Below are 19,925 nucleotides of genomic sequence, written 5' to 3' on the forward strand. Positions count from 1 at the left end.
TGTTAAACCACTGGTGGAAGAAGTTAGACTAGTGCCGCCTACTAATGAAAGGGAAAGGCCAAAAGTTGGACTTAAGTTTGCTGTTGTGTATTACAGAGGAGATAGAGAAACAATAATAAGGTTTTATATCCCCTGATGAGGTATTTCTATGTCTAAAAATATTTGGTTACTGAAATAGGTATTTTTTAATGAGAGAAAAATAACTTTCTACAATCGTACTGACAATATAAAAGTACTCATTTCCAAGAGTTATGCTATAGGTAAAAATGAAAGAAAAATAGATTTCAATGGCATTTATTTCCTTTTAAGTTCACCATCCCCTTATCTTGTTTCAAGATGAATGTTTTCTTTGTTCCTAATACTGGTTGGCTCTCTATAAGAGGCTATATAAAGATGGAACTTTTCAAGTGTTGCTCTTAGAAACAACCTGCTCTTTTATTAATTCGATATTCTCATTGTACTTTATTTAAGATCAGTTTTATCTCTAAATCTTACTGATAGCTTTTCAACTGAAAATTTGAATCTTTGTTTTCTATCTGGCAAAAGCTAGAAGAGGCTTTAATCCTTAATTACCTGTAGTCCTCGTGTTCCAATGAGAGAACAGCATTTTGAAGCCAACAGAAACGAGTCTGTAACTCTGCTCTAGGCCAAAGCTTTGAGTGCTAGAGATGGTACTGTCCACATAATGCTTGAAAGCACTCGTGTGGGTACCAGAAACACAACACAGCAGCCACAAACACTCTGAGTGTATATTTCTGGGTAGAGGCTATGTAAATTATCATCGTTTTTTAATGTTAAATATTACTGGTTTCCAGAATATTGGCTACTTATTTCTAATCATAAGTATAAAAGTACATTTCAAAGTTAAAAAATATTTTGGGATCCTGCATGCCTGTTATCCCCTGGGTACAATAGAAAATTAAGAATCAACTGTTTTAAAAGTAAGATTTTTTAATTTCTGGCATAGTCTGATAATGAATTTCATGATAGTTAAAATAAATTACATGATTTGGGGAAGAATCTACTCCTTTAAAAAGGAATCAGAGTAATCTTGATACCAAGAGCAAAGATTTGGTTTTACCGTGATCAGATGTTTTTATTAATACAAAATGAGAGATTAAATGAATGGAGAAAAGGAAAAGATAAAAGGAGACTTTTTTCCACTGATTCTTACTGGTTTTGATGTTCATCAGCTTCTTGGTGATTAGTTCATCATTTCAATATATTTGATATTGGTGATAGGTTGGCCTGAGGAGGGGACCTGGAGAAGCTGAGGTACCTGAGCTACCAAATCAGGTACCTGAGACCAGGATACCCCCGGAAAACAGTTTTGAATTAGATTGTGTTGTCTTTGAGATTTCCTTATCTCCTGATCCCTTTCTATTTCTGCATTATAGCAAAGAATCAATTTGTTGTAGTTTGTGACTGATATGCCATATTTGGCAAGGATATTGGTCAGATGTGCCATAAGAGAAAAGAAAAATAGTCACTGTATAAACAGGGTATATCTGGATATGACGCTATTCTTTTCAAAGCTGATACAAATTCTTAATAGTTCTGACTGCTGAGGAAGTCAGTTTCTAAAAATAAAGAGAAACGGTATTTAAACTTGTGGTTACGGAAGAGGGTAGTTTGGAGCCTTGCTGATGCTCCCCTCCGAGGATCTGGTGATGGCAGGGCGGGAACGGGGCTGCGCACACCCTGCCTTGTCCTGCCCGGCTGGCGGCTCTCCAGGCCCCTGCTGTCAGAGAGCCTGCCGTCAGCTCACTTGGTGCCTCTCACATGACACTCGGAGTGCTAACCACAGGCTCCCTGAGCCGAACCCCTGAAAGTGTGGGTTTTTGAAAGTCCCTGTGACAAACTAAGCCAGAATGATTTATTACCTTTGTCCTTTCACAGAGTATCATATCAAAGTATGCTGCACTTTCAAAAATGCCTAATATTCTTTCACATAACAATATTTATAACACAGCTTGATAAGAAGCGGGAATGGGAAATGATGTGCAGAGTAAAGCCAGATGTTGTCAAAGACAAAGAAACAGAGAGAAATCTTCAGAGAATTGCAACGAGGTAAGACAGTGTTCTTGCCCTTTAAAAAATAAGTACTCTAAAGCTGTGGAGTGATCCATTTCTGACTAGCTTTGATTCTTAAGGTCTGCCTTCTCAGAGCCAAGTGATTTATGTCTGAGCCTCTGCCTATTTAATACTGGATTCAACCGCAGATTTTGGAGGTCTCGTGAGGCAAGAATATAACGTGCTAAGTGGATATTTGGTATGAACCTATTTCATATCATCTTGTATTTTATAGTCACAAGAACAGTATAATCAGACCTCTTACTGCATTTCTCTTAGGATGCTTGTCTTAAATTATGGCGCTAGACGATTATTTTTGTTATTTTGCACTATATGACGTCACAAATTACACATTATAGCAGCTTCATGCTGTCCTTTCACTCAGCATTTTTTTTATCATTGACACCAAGCATTCATTTGTTGCCCTCTGTGTTCAAAGATAAATAGAAGCTGGTGGCTGCTGCATCGTCTTTGCCCACTTACGTATAGGAGTTCTAGTCTCTGTAAATAAAGGTACGTCTGATGTGTTAGGAACATATGATGGGAGACTGTAGGGGAGTTGCAGCAGGCTCCACGGTGGAGGTAACAGTTGGGTTGCTGCTTAAAGAATATAGCAATTACATTTAGTGGAATTCCCTTAAATGTCCTGTTTGCCTACAACAGTCCATCTGGTTGTTGTACAGTAAGACAGTGAGGCTGCATGGGTAAGAGAGGGAGCAGTAGAGCCAGACTGCTGACCTGTCCCTGCACACTGGCTGGCTAGCTGGGTGTCCCTGGGCATTTACTTACTTTCTGTCTGTCTCAGTTTATTTTTCCTTAGAAAAAGGAGAGAATATTATACCTACCCTATAGGATTTCTCTGAGAATTAAATAATTAATACCCGTGCAGAGCTTAGAAGAGTGCAGGATTAGTGCCAGAGAATAAGTGCCTCCTTAAATTTTATACCCTGGGCATCTCACTCTCCTCACTTTGGTCCCAGCCCTGCTGTGAAGGGTATGGAATTTTACCCTCCTTATAAACAAATAAGCCAGCTTGGTAAAGTTTCTTCGATGCTGGCAGGAGACAAGAGGCTTGTGGGCCAGAGACAAAGGACTTTGTTACTCACGGCAAAAGCAGTAGCCAGAGCTTCACGTTCCCACTGGTTCCCTGTGTCCCACGGGGGCAGTGCAGGTGCCCTAGATGGATGCCTGTGCCTGTGGTGGGTTGTGTTACAGGAGAGGAACTCTGTACCTGGGAGTCTGTTGCTTTTATGGTGAATGGTAACAAGCCTGCTCTTTGTCCGGGGGGAGACATTACCTCATCTTTCAAGGTTGCGTACTGCAAACACAACCCTGAGAAATGGCCTGGGTAAAGAGCAGTCGGGGCCTTGCATTCTTGAAGAACCCAGCAAGAACGTGCAGGGATGCTCAGGGCCTGTGGCGGATTGCCTCTGCCAGTGATGATTAGAGCAGGAAAATTAATAGGTTGTAGAATTTTAGAGCTGGAAGGGATGTTAATGGTCTAAATCATTGCTGTCCAGTAGAAATATAATGTGATCCATGTGTGTAATTTAAAATTTTCTTATAGCCACATTGAAAAAAGTATAAAGAAAGAGGTGAAATTAATTTAAATAATACATTTAACTCAGTGTAGTCAAATTATTATTTCAGCGTGTAATCAATATAAAACAATTATTAAAGAGATTTTAAAATTCTCTTTTTCATACTGAGTCTTCAAAATCCAGTGTGTATTTTAAACTTGGAGCACATTGCAGTTCATACTGGCCATATTTTGTGTGTTCACTAGCTACGTGTGCCTCGTGGCTACTGTAATGGACATGACAGTTCTTAATCTTCAGAGTTTATCTTTCGGTGAGTTTAACTATAGCACAAAGTACTTCAAAAAATATTTTTTTAAATTAGTCTTATAAGAGTTGCAGGTAACATAGCTGAATACTTTTTGAGCTTCTTGAGTATTGTTTTTCCCATTTACAGATGAAATTGAGATCCAGAAAATCTTTCCTAGCATCAGATGATTAGACAGCTAACTGTAAATAAAGGCTGTGCTCATTCCATTTACACTGTAAAGCCTTTATATTTTGAGAAGTAGATGTTTGTGTTAAAACATCTTAGTTCTGATTCTTAGTTCTAGTTGTACAAAAGTTGATTTAGAAAGACTAAAGCTGAAAAAAAATCACAAATCAATCCACATATATTTATTCTCTATTCAGAAGTTTATATTCATTCATTGAAATGTATGTTCACTTTTCAGATTTATTCAGCGCTTTTCACTTGAGTGCCTATTAAATTAGTGCCTCTTTTCTGAGCAGTGAAAATACATTGTTTCTGTCCTCAGAGTTTGTGTTCTAGTTGTAATTGTTACTTAACTACATTGCTCTGGTCATTTATGTTCTATAGGGGTGTGGTGCAATTATTTAATGCTGTTCAAAAGCATCAGAAGAACGTTGATGAAAAGGTTAAAGAAGCTGGAGGCTCTATTAGAAAGCGTGCTAAGCTGATATCAACTGTTTCCAAGAAAGATTTCATCAGTGTTCTCAGAGGAATGGATGGAAGCACAAATGAGAAATGTTTGACTGGGAAGAACTCAAAAGCCAAACAGGTAAGACCGTTAGATAGGATTCAGTGCATCAGATGTCAGCTCTTAGAGTTTTGAGGTGAAAAAGCATACTATAAAATTATAGGGTTGGTTTTGTTTTGTTTTTTTTCAGATTTTATTAAAATGTCTACACGCCCACAGCCTAATTTAAAAGTTTGTATTCTTAAATTTCATGATGACTTATTCAGTATGGAAGTTGCCAGTTATAGATGTTGTTAGAACTCAGGAACCAGTAGATTCAGGTAAATTTTTTAGAGACAAGAGCAGTTTCTCTCCTATCTGAAATCCTGCGTTTTGTGCATTTTGTAGAAGACTAAGTGAGGGATACAGCTTCAATTGAGACTGTTACCCACAGCAGTAATTGTGATGGTGTGTAACTTCTGAAATGAAGAATTGGAGCTTTGGGAAATATGGTGAGAATTCATCCTTGTGCTGAGGCAGCTTTGATGATACTTGGCTGTTTGGGAGATGAAGAACATAAATACTTTTCATGATCTTTGGCATGAATCTCTGCTTCTCCAGCCTTTTGACCTATGAACCCCCACTAGCTTTCTTTTTACTGTACCAGGTGAAAGGTTCTGAAATGTGCTTTACTCTCAGAAGGGCTGTGTTTTTTTTTTAAATTAAAGCAAAGTACATAGTTGGATTTGATGGCTTGGTTTCTATGGCCAACAAAGAGTACTTCAATCAGGAAACTAGAGTTGCTTTCGTAAGTTTTTTGTTTGTATTTTGGGAAGACAATGGGAACTCTGGCAAGAATAGCATTTAGGAATTTCATGCTGCCTAGTGTTGAAGTATTTTTCAAGTTTCTTGATTAAGTGGCCATTTTACCTAATTTTGACAAAAATTTTCTAAGCTGTTTATACTTTGCTGATCTCTTGAATATCAAAGGACTCAAATTTTGTATATTTATGTAAATGTGGTGCTCACTGGTGCTGCCTTTTTAAAGTGTTTGTCAGAAGTAATTATGAACACATGAATACTGTGCATGGGGATTTGTACTTTTTAGTTAAAAAGTCTAACAGGCTGTGTTCTGTTCTCACTTGTGATGTAATGATATTTTACTGTAAGAACTGGAGAAAGATCCAGCAGCATTGGATGAGAAAGAGCTAATGGGGCAATGGAAAAGGAAAGACTTTTTTTCCCTTTTCCTCGTTGGTTTCAAAGTAAGTTTTAGTAGAAGCATTTGTTTTTGCTTTGGGATTAGTTTTTTCATGAGTTATGAAAATACATGAAGGGTTCTTTTCAGTGGAATTATTGCATTTTCTTTGTTACCATTTGCTCTTTTGCCCTTGACCTTCTTTTTTTCTACTTGAGTGATCACAGGCATGGTACTAATCTGAGACAAGGTCAAAAATTCCTTGAGATTTAAACCAAAGTGGCTTTGCTTTAAAAGTAATTTGTTTCTAGAACTACCTATCCCACACCAGTGCTACCCTGGCACATTTTTTTCTTTTAAAAATGTTTGTTTTCATTTTGATCTTATACTTATGGAAAAACGTAAAGTACCTATTTGTACCAGGTGCTATCCTTGTATCTTTTAAAGGCTTACAATTCAGACAGACACATGATCTCAAGTAAATAAGATTAACATGACAACATACAAATTCTCAATTAGTATGTCTAGACTATTATCATCAATTACACTAGGTACAATAGACTATAAATTAAGTGGCTATTCCCATCTGTGGGGAGAATTTCAAAGTAACCTATATTATTCATTTAGGACATAGAACAGTTAAGTCTATGTAGGTTACTTGAAATAGGTGGACTTTTAAGGCAATTGAAGAGAAGGAGGGAAGGCCAAGGTGGGAATCGGTTTGGTGTGCCAAAACACCATTCGGAAATGAGTCATGTATTAATGGACTGGATAAAGGAGGACGTTAATTAAGTAGAGAATAAGATTTCAGCTTTTTCTCTTATTTCACCTTATCCTAGCACCACTGCTGCTACACATTTGCCTAATAAATGCTCCTTCTCTCCTCATACAGTCTGACAGAAGAGATTTTATGGAAGTTGCTCATTGGTGTCTCTTTTCTGAGCATAATGGTATTCAGAACACAGGCTTTTAATCTCTTATTTCTAATATTGTGAAATCTTTAGCGTCCATCCACATATAAACTGGATTCACTGGCAGCTGTCTGTCAGGATACCAATCTAGAAAGACCTTCATATCTTCAGGCCCTTTACCCGGTGGTTGTGACATTAAAGTTCAAAACAAACAAGAGCCAGTCGTGTTATATTAAGCAAAGCTGGGTAGAGTGGTAATAATCTAACATAGAGGTCGGGTCCATTACTGTCAGTATACCTCAGGAGTGCTCTTGGTGTTGTGTGTGGTTGGTTGGTTTATTTGTTTGTCTGTTTGTCCGTTTTTGAATCCTTAGGAAGACATGTGACTTGGGGATTTAAGAACCCTGTTTCAAGAATTTCCATACTCCTGCAAGATATTAGAAACTTTGAGACCTTGTGACAAACGTTTCTTAGCTATATTACGGCCCTGAACAAGTTACTTTTCTCAGAACCTTTTCTTTTTTGCTGCATTAATTTTTTTTTTAAATTTTATTTGCAACGCAATAGGAACACTGCTCCAAAAGGGAACTATAACTAAATAAAATACCCTTCCCCATCCCCCTCTACCCCTTGTCTTGTCCCTTCGCCCCAAGGTAATAGATCTTTCTTCTAGTGTTTACCTCCATATATTAAATAATATTCATACTGTGTTGTTATCAATATTAGATATTATCTTTTATGGAAGGTAAAGAATTGGCATTCTTAACATTCCTTCGACCCCATACATCTCATACTCGGTCCTTCCAATATAGTATATTCATGTTTTTGGCTAAATCTGTATTCGATGTAAACATTATTCACTGCTAAGCCAAGTAATATATGATAATATTTTCTTTCTTTATTTCCTTACAGTTTTTGTTTTCCTGGAATTAACATTTGCTTTGTTTTATGCACCAAAGGCTTGCTACACTCTTCAAAAGAACTCTTAAACCCTTCTCAGTACTATTTTCTTCATGGTCACCCTGCTACAGTCCAGACTGATTGTTTTTTACCTGCTAGGCACTGTCTATTTTCGACTTTGCTTTATCACTGTCCTGGGAATTCCCTTTGCCTCTTCCCTGTGCAGTAGTCTCTGTTTCTTGGACTAAATGTCTTATTTTCTCTTGGCTTTCTCCCTCATTTTGATGAGGTTACATTTACCAGTAGCTTTCTGGGAACGTATTTGGGTATCCTCATTTTTAATTGATGCATTGGCTAGATATATGTAGTGGGTTGAATGGTGGCCCCTGAAATAAGTCCACGTCCTGATACCTGGAAGCTGTGATGTACCTTATTTGGAAAAAGGGTCTTTGCAGATGTAATTAAGTTAAGGATGTTGAGATGAAGAGATCATACTGAATTATCTGCATGGGCGCTAAGTCCAGTGACAAGTGTCCTTGTAAGAGACACATGGGAGATCTGACAGGCAGAAGCAGAAGGGGCAGTGTCACAGCGGAGGCAGAGGCTGGAGTGACAGCCACGAGTCAGAGTGCCGACAGCCCCCAGGAGCTGGAGGAAGCACAGAAGCGCTTCTCTCCCACAGCCCTCAGGAAGGGGGGCCTGGCCACACTCTCAACTGTGGCACGCTAAATGGCTGTTGTTTTAAGCCACCCACTTGGTGGTAGTGATATTATGGCAGACATGGGAAACTAATGTAGTATAGATGTGTGTGTTAGAAATAATCTTCCCTCAGAGATTTGAAGTTATTGTTTCTTTCTTTCTTTTTTTTTTTTTTTGCCAGTCAGAGGCCCTGTGCTGTTTTGATTTCTGGTTCTTTACCCCTTGGAACCTTTGGGCTCGTCTCTCTATCTCTGCTGTTCTGAAACTCTGCAGTGAAATGTGCCGGGCGGCTTGCTCACTCCCTGTGCTGAGCCCGTGGTGGCTCTCTCAACCCAGTGAGAAGTTCACGTTCCTCCCTTCTAGACACGTTGTTTGGTTTCTTGGATTTAATATCTTTGATGATTTTTGTGCCTTTTTTTTTTTCTGTGTTCTCTTTCTGGAATTTCTGCTAATTGGTTGTTAGATCTTCTGGATTGATCCTCTTATTTTCATAACTTTTTTCCCCTCTAATTTTCTCTCTCTCTGGCACCTTTCTGGGGGAAGTTCTTTGATTTCTAGCCCTTAAATTGAGTTTTAAAAATATATGACTTCATATTTTTTAATTTTGAAGAACACTTTTTGTTCCTTTGTTTTATTCTTGGGATCCTATTATTGTTTCACGAATGCACTGTCTGTTCTCTTTGGGGAATTAATTATAGGCATCTTAAATTTGTCTTCTGCTCTGCGTTGTTTTAGTCTCTTCTGAGCTCATTTTTGCTGTTTGCTTTGGCCTCAGTCTTTCCAGTTGGAGGCCTTCCTTAGTACATGGCGATCCTCAGTGTCTACTCATATTTACGAGTAAAGTACTAGAGAATGGATTGAGCATCCCAGCATGAGCCCAGGCTTTACTGGTTGGTGAGCTCAGCTATAGAAGAGTCAAGAGAGTTGGTGCTTTTGTTGGGGAATGTCCAAATGTCAGCTTCTGTAGGACTTTCTTCTGGAACTTTATATCTTTCCTAGAGAAGACTCTTAAGAATCCTCTGCCTATGTATGGGGTAAGAACTTGCTGCCAGTATTCTTGGAGCAGAATGTAGGAATAGTCTTTGGGGCTCCAGCATTCAGTACGTAGACTTATCCAGTACAAGCTCTTTGTGTTAGCCAGTGCTCCAGAGTCCAGGACCTCTCTGGTTTAATATTTTCAGGGAGTAAACTGCTGTCCATGTTAGTGTCAGTCACCTGCCTCCATAAGCTGGCGAGGGGGCCAAGAGGTCTAATAACTGCTGCTTACACGGACTATCAGCCATTCTTCTGTTTTATCACACCCATTACCCCTACCTCCGCCCACTGCCCCCAGTTCCTGAGCATGGATCCACTGTTTGTCACTTAAACATCAGCTTATTTTTTTCTCTGTTAATTGGTTGCTACTACTCTGTCTAGTTTTCATCCCCCCAAAATTTGCTGGCATATTGTGTCTCCTATTGTTTTCCCTTCTGTATTGTTTCCTTGTATGTTTATAACGTTTATACCTTTATTTTAATTTTTGTAGGCTTTCCTGTAAGAATTGGAGATAAATGCATGTCTGGGGGTTAATTGGAAGACCTCCTTTTTATTTTAAAAGCAAAAAGGTTCATCTGTCGTAGCTTCTTATTGCTTTAATGGAATTACTGGTAGTCTTAAGTTGATTAGAAAGTATTTCACAAACAATAAACCTTTAAATTTTGAAATTTTTAATGTTTTGAAGTGAATTGTTTGAAAAATACATTATAGGCACACTTCGTAAAATTTTAGCCATATAAAGAGGGAAACGTCCAAGTGAAGCAGATATATTCACCTCTATTTCTATGGGTTTGCATCTTCTTTGGAAACAATCGTTGTGATTATCTCTCTTCCTTTGAGAGTCTTTAGATACTTAGATTCATGCTCTGGCACATGTGCATTTAGCATTGTTTCTTAGAAAATAAAGAAGAAAAGAGAGTATATGCTTTTTAAAAAATATGACTAGTCTGTTACTTTTTGTTACGTAATCTGATTGATAGATAACGAGAATTACTAATTCATTTCTTTACAAGTCACATATCTATGATTTATAACTCTTTTTTAAGGGTGATATGTATTTGTGCACTATACATCTACATTTGACTTACTTCATTTTATGTTTTTATATTTACTGTTTTTGTGAGCTACAACTTCAGCTGTTTAAAGTCTGCTTATTTCATTTAAAACCATGATCTTCTTCAAGGCTTTTGGTGCCTAGATTGGAGTACTGTTTGATATGTTCCAAGACTGCCTTTCATATCATTAGCTCTTTATCAAGACATTTTTCCTCCTCTGATCCTGCTGACTTGGATAATGCTGTTGCCCTTAGAAGTTTTTAAATCTTTTTCTTTCCTAATTTTGTTGTAGGTAGTCATTATTTCTAGAGCAAAGTACTTGGGAACTCATATGTTAGAAACCCCTCCTTAGGGCAGAAAAGGTGTAATTGCTTTTTAAAGATCATTTTTAGGGAAAGAGATTTCGAAATGACTTACAAGTATTTTAAAAGATGTCACACTGATATATTAAATTACATTTGAGTCACCAATTACTGTACTTTACTCCTTGGAGCTGAGCTTGGGTACTGTGAAGTAAGACAAAAAGTTACTTGATGGGCTTGTTTCAGAAGAAATAACAGCTAATATTTGTAAATCAAAAAAAGCCTTCACTCTAGTGCCTAGGGCAGTTATTATTCTAAGTATTTTTCATCTCTAAAAAAATGAGCTGTTTCTTCAGTTACATATGTATGGTTTATTTTTTTTTCTTAATAAATAATTGTGTATCTCTTTCATCATGTTAAGCCAGGTCATTTGTACAGATGATATACATCACGTTAATAAATGTAAACACATTACACCTTGGCATTCACAAATTTAACACTTTTTTTTTTTTGCTTTTTCCTTTTTTAAAAAGTTCCTCATATTGTAAAGCTTATATGCAGAAGTATGTCACTTACTGGTGAGTTCACTACCCAGTATCCACTTTTATGCCCATTGTTTTCTCTATTCCCTATCATATCATGTCACAGTAAATCTTGTTAAATCAATACAGGGGACTTAGTTTATTTTTATTTTTTATTTTATTTATATTTTGTGAGATAGGGCTATGAAATGCAACATTGTTAGTGGAAGTTAGAAAGCCTAAGAAAAGAGTGATTCTTAGCCAAAAAATAAAAATTTGGGGTAAAGTATTGAATGTCAAATTCAGTGGAGGTTGGTTCTTTGAATGAATCAGTCCATCGAATATTTCACATAGAAACGAGAAGAGAAACCATTTGAAAAATTGTTTTAGTACATGTTCCAGGTGGTATAGATGTTAGCTCATGAAATTAGAAAGTTTTAAAGTTGGAAAAATTATGATGTGAGAATGTTCATAGAAAATGTGACTCTCAAGAGGAATGTGCTTTGGAAGAATATAAGAACCTTAGCTTTGATTTTAAAATGTCATGAAGCAAACGTAGTGGTGGCACTAGTTCATCCATTGAACCAACCTAGCCTGTAGGTAAAGGTGCTTTGAGTAACTGAAGAAGCATTTTTCATTGTATAATGGTGAATTCAGATGATAATAGGGAAGGAGGCAGCAGTGAGTGATACTTCTGTTGAAGTGTTTACCTTCAAGCTAAAGAATTTCGTGAAGAAAGTCATAAATTGGAACAAGTGTTCAGTGTTGCTGAAACCAGCCTATACTGAGACAGTCTTTGAAAACACTTAAATGAAATAAGCATCAGAGAACGAAGCCATAAACAGTAGACATTTTCACTAGTAATAATTCAAGGAAAAAAGAGACCGTGCATCTCATTTTTACTTCTTTTCAAGGCACACTTAAGCAGTTGGTTAGGAGGAAAAGAACTGCCAATCTTTGTACTACTGTAAGGGGAAAAAGCCTAAGAGTTTTCCAGTTTTTCACATTCTTTATAATTTTCTTTCTTTTCTCTTTTCTTCTTCCATAGGGGTTGGAATATAGGGTGTTTGCTGACGGGTGGGGAGCTAGTGAGTAAGTTGGGATCAGATTTTTTAGTCTCGTACCTTCAGTTAAGGAATTTGGACTTTATCCTTTAGGCATTTGGGAGCCAGTTGTAATTTTTCATCAGGTAAGTGATGTGATAAGGTTTGATTATTTTTAAGAAAAAGAAGGCTGGAGGATGTAAAGCCAGTGTCAGAAGACCAACCAGTGGGAGGCTATTGTGGTAATCAGAGCAGGAGGGGAGAACTAAAAGGGGGTGAGCTAAGGTTGCATGGGGGTGAGAAGAAAAGAGGAGCCAGATTTGACAGGCAGTTTTGAGGTTGACTGGGTCTGGGACTCACCTGATTCAGAGGGATGAAGGAGAGGGAGGGACTGTGGGTGGGGTGACTGTGAGGTCGACGACAGCTTGGGAGATTCAGAAATGGTGACAGCTTTCACCAAATCAAGACTGTAAAAGGTGGAACATGTCTGAGAGGTAAAGACTTTTGGAGGCAATGTCTGCTCCAGGTTGTAATGAGAAATGAGACGAATGACAGTAAATCAGGTCAAAAACGTCAAGCGCGGGGCAGAGGCCCTGGGTTAGTGCGGGAAGCCTGACACAAAGGAACAGGCGGCCCGAAGAGCAGTGTGTGTGAAGGCCGCTTAGTGCAGGAGCTCATGAGTCTGTCTGTCTCTGCAGGGTCCCGAACACAGAGGACAGTTAGTCTGTTTACCCAGTCGGGGAAGGTGAATAGTGTACTTTAGAAATGGAAACATTTCTAGGTTTAAAGAATTAATTGTCACCTATTCGGAGGAAATGCTGTAATCCAGAATCTGTAAATCCCTCCCTTGGACCAAATAAATGCAGCCCTGAATGTACCAGCCACATACCAACATGTGGCAGGGCACGTTGGCTGCTTCCTTGATGTTGACCTTGAGTGAATTTCTTTTTTTTAAGATAAGATTGTATTTAGGGCACTCTGTTTAAGGAAGCAACAAAAACTTACATTTTGTATAAGAAAAGTTTTCACTAGAGATTAGTTTTAATCCTTAAGGGAATAGTACCTTCCTTCCCCCATTCAGAACACATACCAGTCTAGAGTGATGTTTTCCCAGTATGTTGAATAATCAAGGTTTTAATAATTAGAGCTGCTAATTTTTTTCCTTACCTTTCAAAGTTGTGATTATTCCTTTTGCTCTTTTCTTGAAAAGTTGACTAAAATTCAGTAAGATTTCTTGGAACTTAAGTGCCTGTTTCCTTAAAGGTGGCACAGAAGCAAAGGTGATGCAATTTAAATCTGTTAAGTCTCTAAGGAGAGCATATTGGCTGCTGTTAGGAGATCATTGACTATATGTTATTAACACTCTTGAAATTACAGACTTTCTGCAGTGTTTTCATTTATTTGAAATTGTCAATATATCAATTTGGGCTTTTGTTAAAACGAAACCGCAATAATAATTTTGTAGTAAGAGAAAGTGCTAGCTAGTTTCTGTTAGAAAGTAATTTCCTTACTGATTGCAGGACAACAAATTTCAATCAAAATCAAGGGGAAAAGTTACTGGAAGAGACTAGGTATTTACTTTTTTCTGATTTTGTGATATGAGTGCTTTAAGTGTCAAGCATAGAGGTAAGTTAGGGGGCTCTGTTTCTCATACATTTCTCATAAATGACAACTATGTGATTTCTTCACAGCTAGGTATTTAGTGGTGGAAATACTTTTGAAATACCTGGCTTCTTTGGTATCTTGGTAACTTAGACCTAGACTCTGAATTGCTGTGTACTTTTAAAATTGTGCATTCCTGTTGATTCATAGACCTACTGAATTCTCCTCCCAAGGGAGAAAGCCTAGGAATGGAGGGACTCCTCACACAGGTCCCTAGGTGGTCCCCCGGCCATTTCCAGGCCTCCGTTTTTAAAAGGAGTTGGGGGTGTGGAAGACAGGCAAGGGGGTGGAGAAAGATGCTGTCCTTAAGTTGCCCCTACATTGCAGGGCAACACTGTTTTACTCTCACATGAAAGCGGCTCTAACAGGAATGTGTGGAATGCTCACTTTGTAAATAATTCAGCTTAATGTTTGTTTACTGAAAATGCCTAAATAGATTAGAGTTTAGACAAAAGAGAGACTCCAAGTTTGAAGTAAGAATGAGCATGATTGTACACTTTGCTGTTGATGGGAACAGCCTAAAGCCAGTTTCTCTTTGTACTCACTTTTAAAATATGCTGTTTAATTTTAACATAGGGTGGTTTCTGATTTGAACAGCAGTTTTAATCAAAGTGAACGTACGTTTGGCAGTGTGGTAACATACAGCATTTGACATGGGGGAAATATGGGTATAAGTGAAAAATATAATTATGGAGCTGCTGTGGAAATCTTTAGTTACTGTTAAAATAAAAATTAATAGTGGTGCCGTACATCTTCTGGCCTGCTTTGAAGAAATGTTCTATTTGAAGGGGCTGAAGTGGCTGCTTGCATAGGATTTTCATCAGTGAGATTGAGGCTTTTTCTTTCTTTCTTTGATTTTTGTTTTTTAATTTAAATGTCCTGCACAAGATGTGTCTTACACCCATGTGTTTGCACTTATGGTGCATTTTTAAAAATCAAAAGAATTATTTTACACACTGACTAGAGAACCAGACCGCCTGGGTTCAGAATACTTGGTCTGCCGCTAACTGCAGATGGGTTGCTTACCCACACCAAACCTAGGATACTTCTCTGTTTAAGACAGTCATTCTAGGAGTTATAACGACCTCACAGAGATACTGTGAGAGTCAGGTGATTTAGTATACGTAAAGTGCTTAGAATTAGAAAGCTTGGCATCTAGGAAGCACTATATAAATGTTTGCAATAGCATGTCATTAGAATGAGTTTCTTATAGTCAGTTCTTATTTTTTCCTAACAGATAATAGTTAAAGATGAATCTGAATTTGGAAGTTAGTTTGTAAGGAAACTGTTGTTACTACTGCTGAATTACTGGATCGTCCAAAAATTATCTAATAATTGAATAAAAATTGTGTTTAGATTTGGAAGGTTCTCTCTCATTTAGGTGTGTCTGGCCTAGTAATGCATTCTTCTTACAAAGTAATAAAACTAGATTTTGAGGACCTAGAAATGTGTCCACTTTCTCTTACCCCACACTTCAAGCTGTGGTTGAACTGTAACTTTCTTCCTTAGCAAGGGGGATTTGGTTTCTAAGTGGGTGCTTTCCTACTATTTGAACGTTCTCAACTTTGTGAATAGTGCGCAGAACATTAGAAGATCACAGATGTCCTCAGTCGGGGGCTCTGTGTGTACGTGATGACTCAGGGCATTAGTGGTAGGGACAGGGTAAATGGGCTGGGAGGGGCCTTATTATTGTTTGCTTTGCGCCAGGTACTATGGAAGGTGTTTTTATATAATTATCATTTTAAGAAATACTAGAACTCTCATTTAAAGATGAGAAACCCAAAGTCAGATTAAATGACTTGCCTCAGGACACACTGATAATAATTGACAGACTCGGGGTGAAAACCTAGTCTCTATTGCTCCAGAACTGTCTTTCAGCCATTAGTGCCCGTGTGCTTAAAATAGTGAGGTACTTTTTTAGAAGCAGAACAGAAAACTGTCTCCATTCTCTCACCTAGATGAGCTGGAAAGAAGGGGGGCTGTCTGGCGAGCCCCAGTGTTGCCTGCCCAGACTAGACAGAGAGGTAAGCAAGGCAGCTTGCTGAGTTCTGGGTCTCACCTCCCCTTCACTGGTTATGTAGTAGCACTTGGGGAATGACCCACTTTAAAACCTCATTCCTTAAAACTGGTTAAGGAGGAAGTAAGATAAAATATTATAGTAAAACACTTCAGAATTATGAAACTCATTAGACTCATTTAGAAAATTCTTTGGGGAATTCTCTGGTGGTCCAGTGGTTAGGACTTGGCGCTTTCACTGCTGTGGGCCTGGGTTCAATCCCTGGTCGGGGACCTAAAATCCCGGAAGCCACGCAGTGTGGCCAAAAAAAAAAAAAAAAAAAAAGAAAGAAAGAAAATTCTTTATAAGTTTACTGTTAGAATTGACTTTCTATTCATTTATCAAGGAATTTAAAGTTATTGGATATCATTTAATCATTGTTTGCCTAATAGAAATTTTAGAATCCTTTTTTTTTCAGTTATTTTATAGAAAATTTTCAAACAGGGAAAACATGTGAAAGACCAGTATTTCTGTCACCTAGTTTCTAAAATTGTTAGCACTTGTCCATGTGTTTGTTTTATACCTGTCTGCCTATCCTCTCTCCACCTAGTTTTTGTTTGTTTGGGATGATTATTTGAAGGTAGTCCCTATACTGTCCCAGAGATTCTTTTTTAAAAATTAGGTTTATTGTTGTATGATTCACATACCACAGAATTCAAAGGATTCTTTTATAACTTCGAGAACTGGAATCCAGTCGAGGTTCACACCGAGCATTTGCTTGTATCCTGGTCTCTTTTCTTCTTGACCAGTCCCTTGTCCTCTCCCACCCCACCCCACCTTTTTTTAAGAAGAATATATAAAGAGACAAACCAGTTGTCTTGAAGAATGAATCCAGATTCTGAATTTGCCTGATGGTTTTGTCATGATATCTTTTAACTTGTTCCTCTCTGCCCCTTTTTTAGTAGGCTGGAAGTTAGGACTAAAGGTTAGGATTTAGGTTAAACTCTTTTGGCCTATTTCATAGGTGTGATACTTAGATGCTCTGTACTTACTATTGCATCACATCCATATTAGTGATGGTAGTTTTTCATTTGGTTAAAGTGGTAATAAATAGTCCCTTATTAAAAGTGCATTTTCCCCCTACAGTTATAAAGTAATTTCTGGGATGAATAACTTTGGAAGGAGCAAGTACCTTTCTCTATCTTTCCTTTGCCTTTTAGCATCAATTGATGATCCTTGTTTAAAACAGTTATGTCATTGGAGTTTATAGAATGGTGATTTTCTCATTTATTTTTTATTTATTTAATTTTTCTAGGGATGAATTTAATTTCCTAAAGATGGGGGCTAATGTTCCCTTCCCTTTAATTACTGCTTTCTGGAGTGAGGAGTTGGGTTAGCAGTCATCTCCAGTGCTGGCAAGAGAGCCTTCTCTCCCCCCGCCTTTTGTTGTTTTTTGTTTAGTATCATGGACATAAGAATTTTTATTTGTTCAATATTTTACAAACATTATGCTTTTTGATGCTTAAATTCACAAATGAGGTAATGGGAACCAGTGCAAAGTGGCTCTTGTGCCCTTTTGACATGACCCCATTTTTCTTTGAGTACTTCTTGCCTTCTGGGATAACAAGATGTCCCAGACCAAACCTTGAACTTCCTGTGTCCCAGACTTGGAATCACCCATTTGTACAAGGAACTCTAGTGAGACAATCCATTTATTTTTAAATCTTTTGTTGACTTCACTAGATTGATTGATAGTATGCATATTATCTACCAGATATAACTTAGTTTTGTTTGTATAGCTAGCTTTTCATGGTTTTACAAAGAACTTTTCCATATTTTGAAAAAAAATTTTTCCTTGTTGATACCCCGTCTCATAAACTAACTGCAGTGTTGGACTAGCAAGAAGTCTGTACGTTTCATTGCTGCAAAGACCTTGGGGGTTGGGTACTTCAAGAAATTAAGGAGAAGAATGGAGGGATAATAATCACATATTACATTTAAAAGAATGACAAGGAGTTTTGTGTTGGCAAAAGCAGCCATTTATTTATATCAATGACCTTTATGGCTATGTGTGTATGTGATATGTGAGGGAGAGAGTATTTACTATTATCGTCCCTCATATTTCAGAAGAGGAAATAGGTAACATGCTGTCTTAGCCCATTCAAGTTGCTATAATAGATTAGCACAGACTAGGTGGCTGAAACAACAGACATTCATTTCTCAAAGTTCTGGAGTCTGGGAGTCCAAGATCAGGGCACTGGCAGATTTGGTGTCTGGTGAGGACCCGCTTCCTGGTTCATAGCCATGTCTTCTTGCTGTGTCCTCACATGGAGGAGGGGCTTATGTATGTTTTTTTTCATTTAAGCTTTTAACAAAGTTGTGATATTAAAACATTGGTGTCTCTTTTCTAGATAAATTCATAGCTCTGCTAATTTGTTTATAAATCTCAATTCTCACTAATGTACTATGTAATGTAGTAGGTATAAGAATAAGGATGTGCTTTAAGAGACTGACTGGCAGAGTGTATTCTAAATATTTCATGATCCTAATTGAGTATGAAAATGTATAGAGCACTTGTGTCAAAAGGCTCCTTGAGATGTTCTGTTTGTCTTTTTAGGCAGTATAGTCAGCTTTTAACAGTTCTTAAGAGAATATAAACAATGAAGAAAATCAGGGATGCAGGAATGTTTCCTAAGACTTAATTTTGTGGAGCTAGATGTATATAGATAGCAAGTTAGAACAGAAGAAACCAAATAGAACCACTTTGAACAAGGACATAAGTGTTAAGTGCATAGTAAAGTGAAGGGCAGCAAATGAAATAAAAGCAAAAAACAGTATAGTGGATGAAAAAAAATGCATCAAAAAAGCTTGTTTTCCAGGAATACTAGGCCTGAATTCTTGGAAAGCCAGGCAGCATTAGGTTTTCTTAGAGAGTTCTGTACATTTAATATGTGCTTGGGCTGTAATTAAAGGTGACATGATTTCAGCATCTTGATCTTTTTTCCTGGGATCTCTTATTAAATGCTTTTCTAGTTTGCTTGGATCTTAGAAATTACCCATCTGAATTTGTAAACTGTACAAGAATCTGGAAACTAAACAAAAAGTTAACAAAAATGAAGCCCAGTGGGCTTGTTGCCTGGAATACCATCCTAGTAAGAGTTAAACAAGCTTGTGAAGGAATAGAGAAGGCAAAAATTGATAAAGGCAAGTAGGAATTGCTTAGTAAGAATTCTGTGGGAATCAGAGAAACGTTTGAGTTTGTTTAGATATGGGATCTTTCATATAAACTTGAATCAGTAGGTTCTTCACTGGAATTCTCGTATATTCTAGATTGAAAATTTTCAGTCCTTTATGATTGAATTTTCAGTTCTTTAGAGGTATGTTAACAATGTCTTGCACAATTAGAAAATCATTTGTGCTCTTATTTAAATTCTAAAGATTTGGGGCTATATTTTACTTCTTTTGATTTCTACCAGAATACATTTTTTTATATAAAGGGATTTCTCATATACCCTTCATTTCAAGGCAGAACTTTTAGATAGGATTTAATATGTCAACCAAAAAAAAAAAAAGAAAAAAAAAAGAAGCAGGAGTCTGCAAATAAGAAAAGAGTTTATTTGGGGTCTTAAGAATTGCAGTTTGGGAGATGCAGACGATTCGGTTGATCCCAGAAGAGTGTTACAGGGAAGAGAAAGTTTCATCATACAGATGAAAAGCCATGAGGTTGTTAAAAGTCACCCGACGAGAATTGTGATTGACTCTGACTGAAGTCAGAAAATATTTTTGTCCTTAAGAAATCATGAGTTGTTTTAGGGTAGGGTCCAATAAGTAGATAGGCTATGCTGTCACGAATTTCTGGTAGATGTTCTGGATGGCTTCATCAGGTCAAAGGGTGAGATTCCATCCAGGCTGAGATGTGCATAAGTCACACTTCTTTAATGGCCCCTTGGCTGTGTTTTAGAGGGCTCTCTTAGCAATACTGACTCCATTTTGATTTTCCTTTCACAAATGTAGGGGAGATTACTAACTACAG

The 19,925-nt window shown here is 37.5% G+C and overlaps 1 protein-coding gene across 1 annotated transcript in view; it reads left to right on the forward strand.

Moving 5' to 3' along the window:
* RRP15 (ribosomal RNA processing 15 homolog) overlaps positions 1 to 19,925 on the forward strand; it is a 47,799-nt gene that overhangs the window by 13,007 nt on the left and 14,867 nt on the right. The window contains exons 3-4 of the mRNA XM_082678978.1: positions 1,973 to 2,070; positions 4,471 to 4,672. Of these exons, the coding sequence (XP_082535104.1) occupies positions 1,973 to 2,070; positions 4,471 to 4,672 (300 nt within the window). The remainder of the gene's footprint in view (positions 1 to 1,972; positions 2,071 to 4,470; positions 4,673 to 19,925) is intronic.

Source organism: Grampus griseus (assembly GCF_964374135.1).
Source record: "Grampus griseus genome assembly, chromosome: 1".
Lineage (NCBI taxonomy): Eukaryota > Metazoa > Chordata > Mammalia > Artiodactyla > Delphinidae > Grampus > Grampus griseus.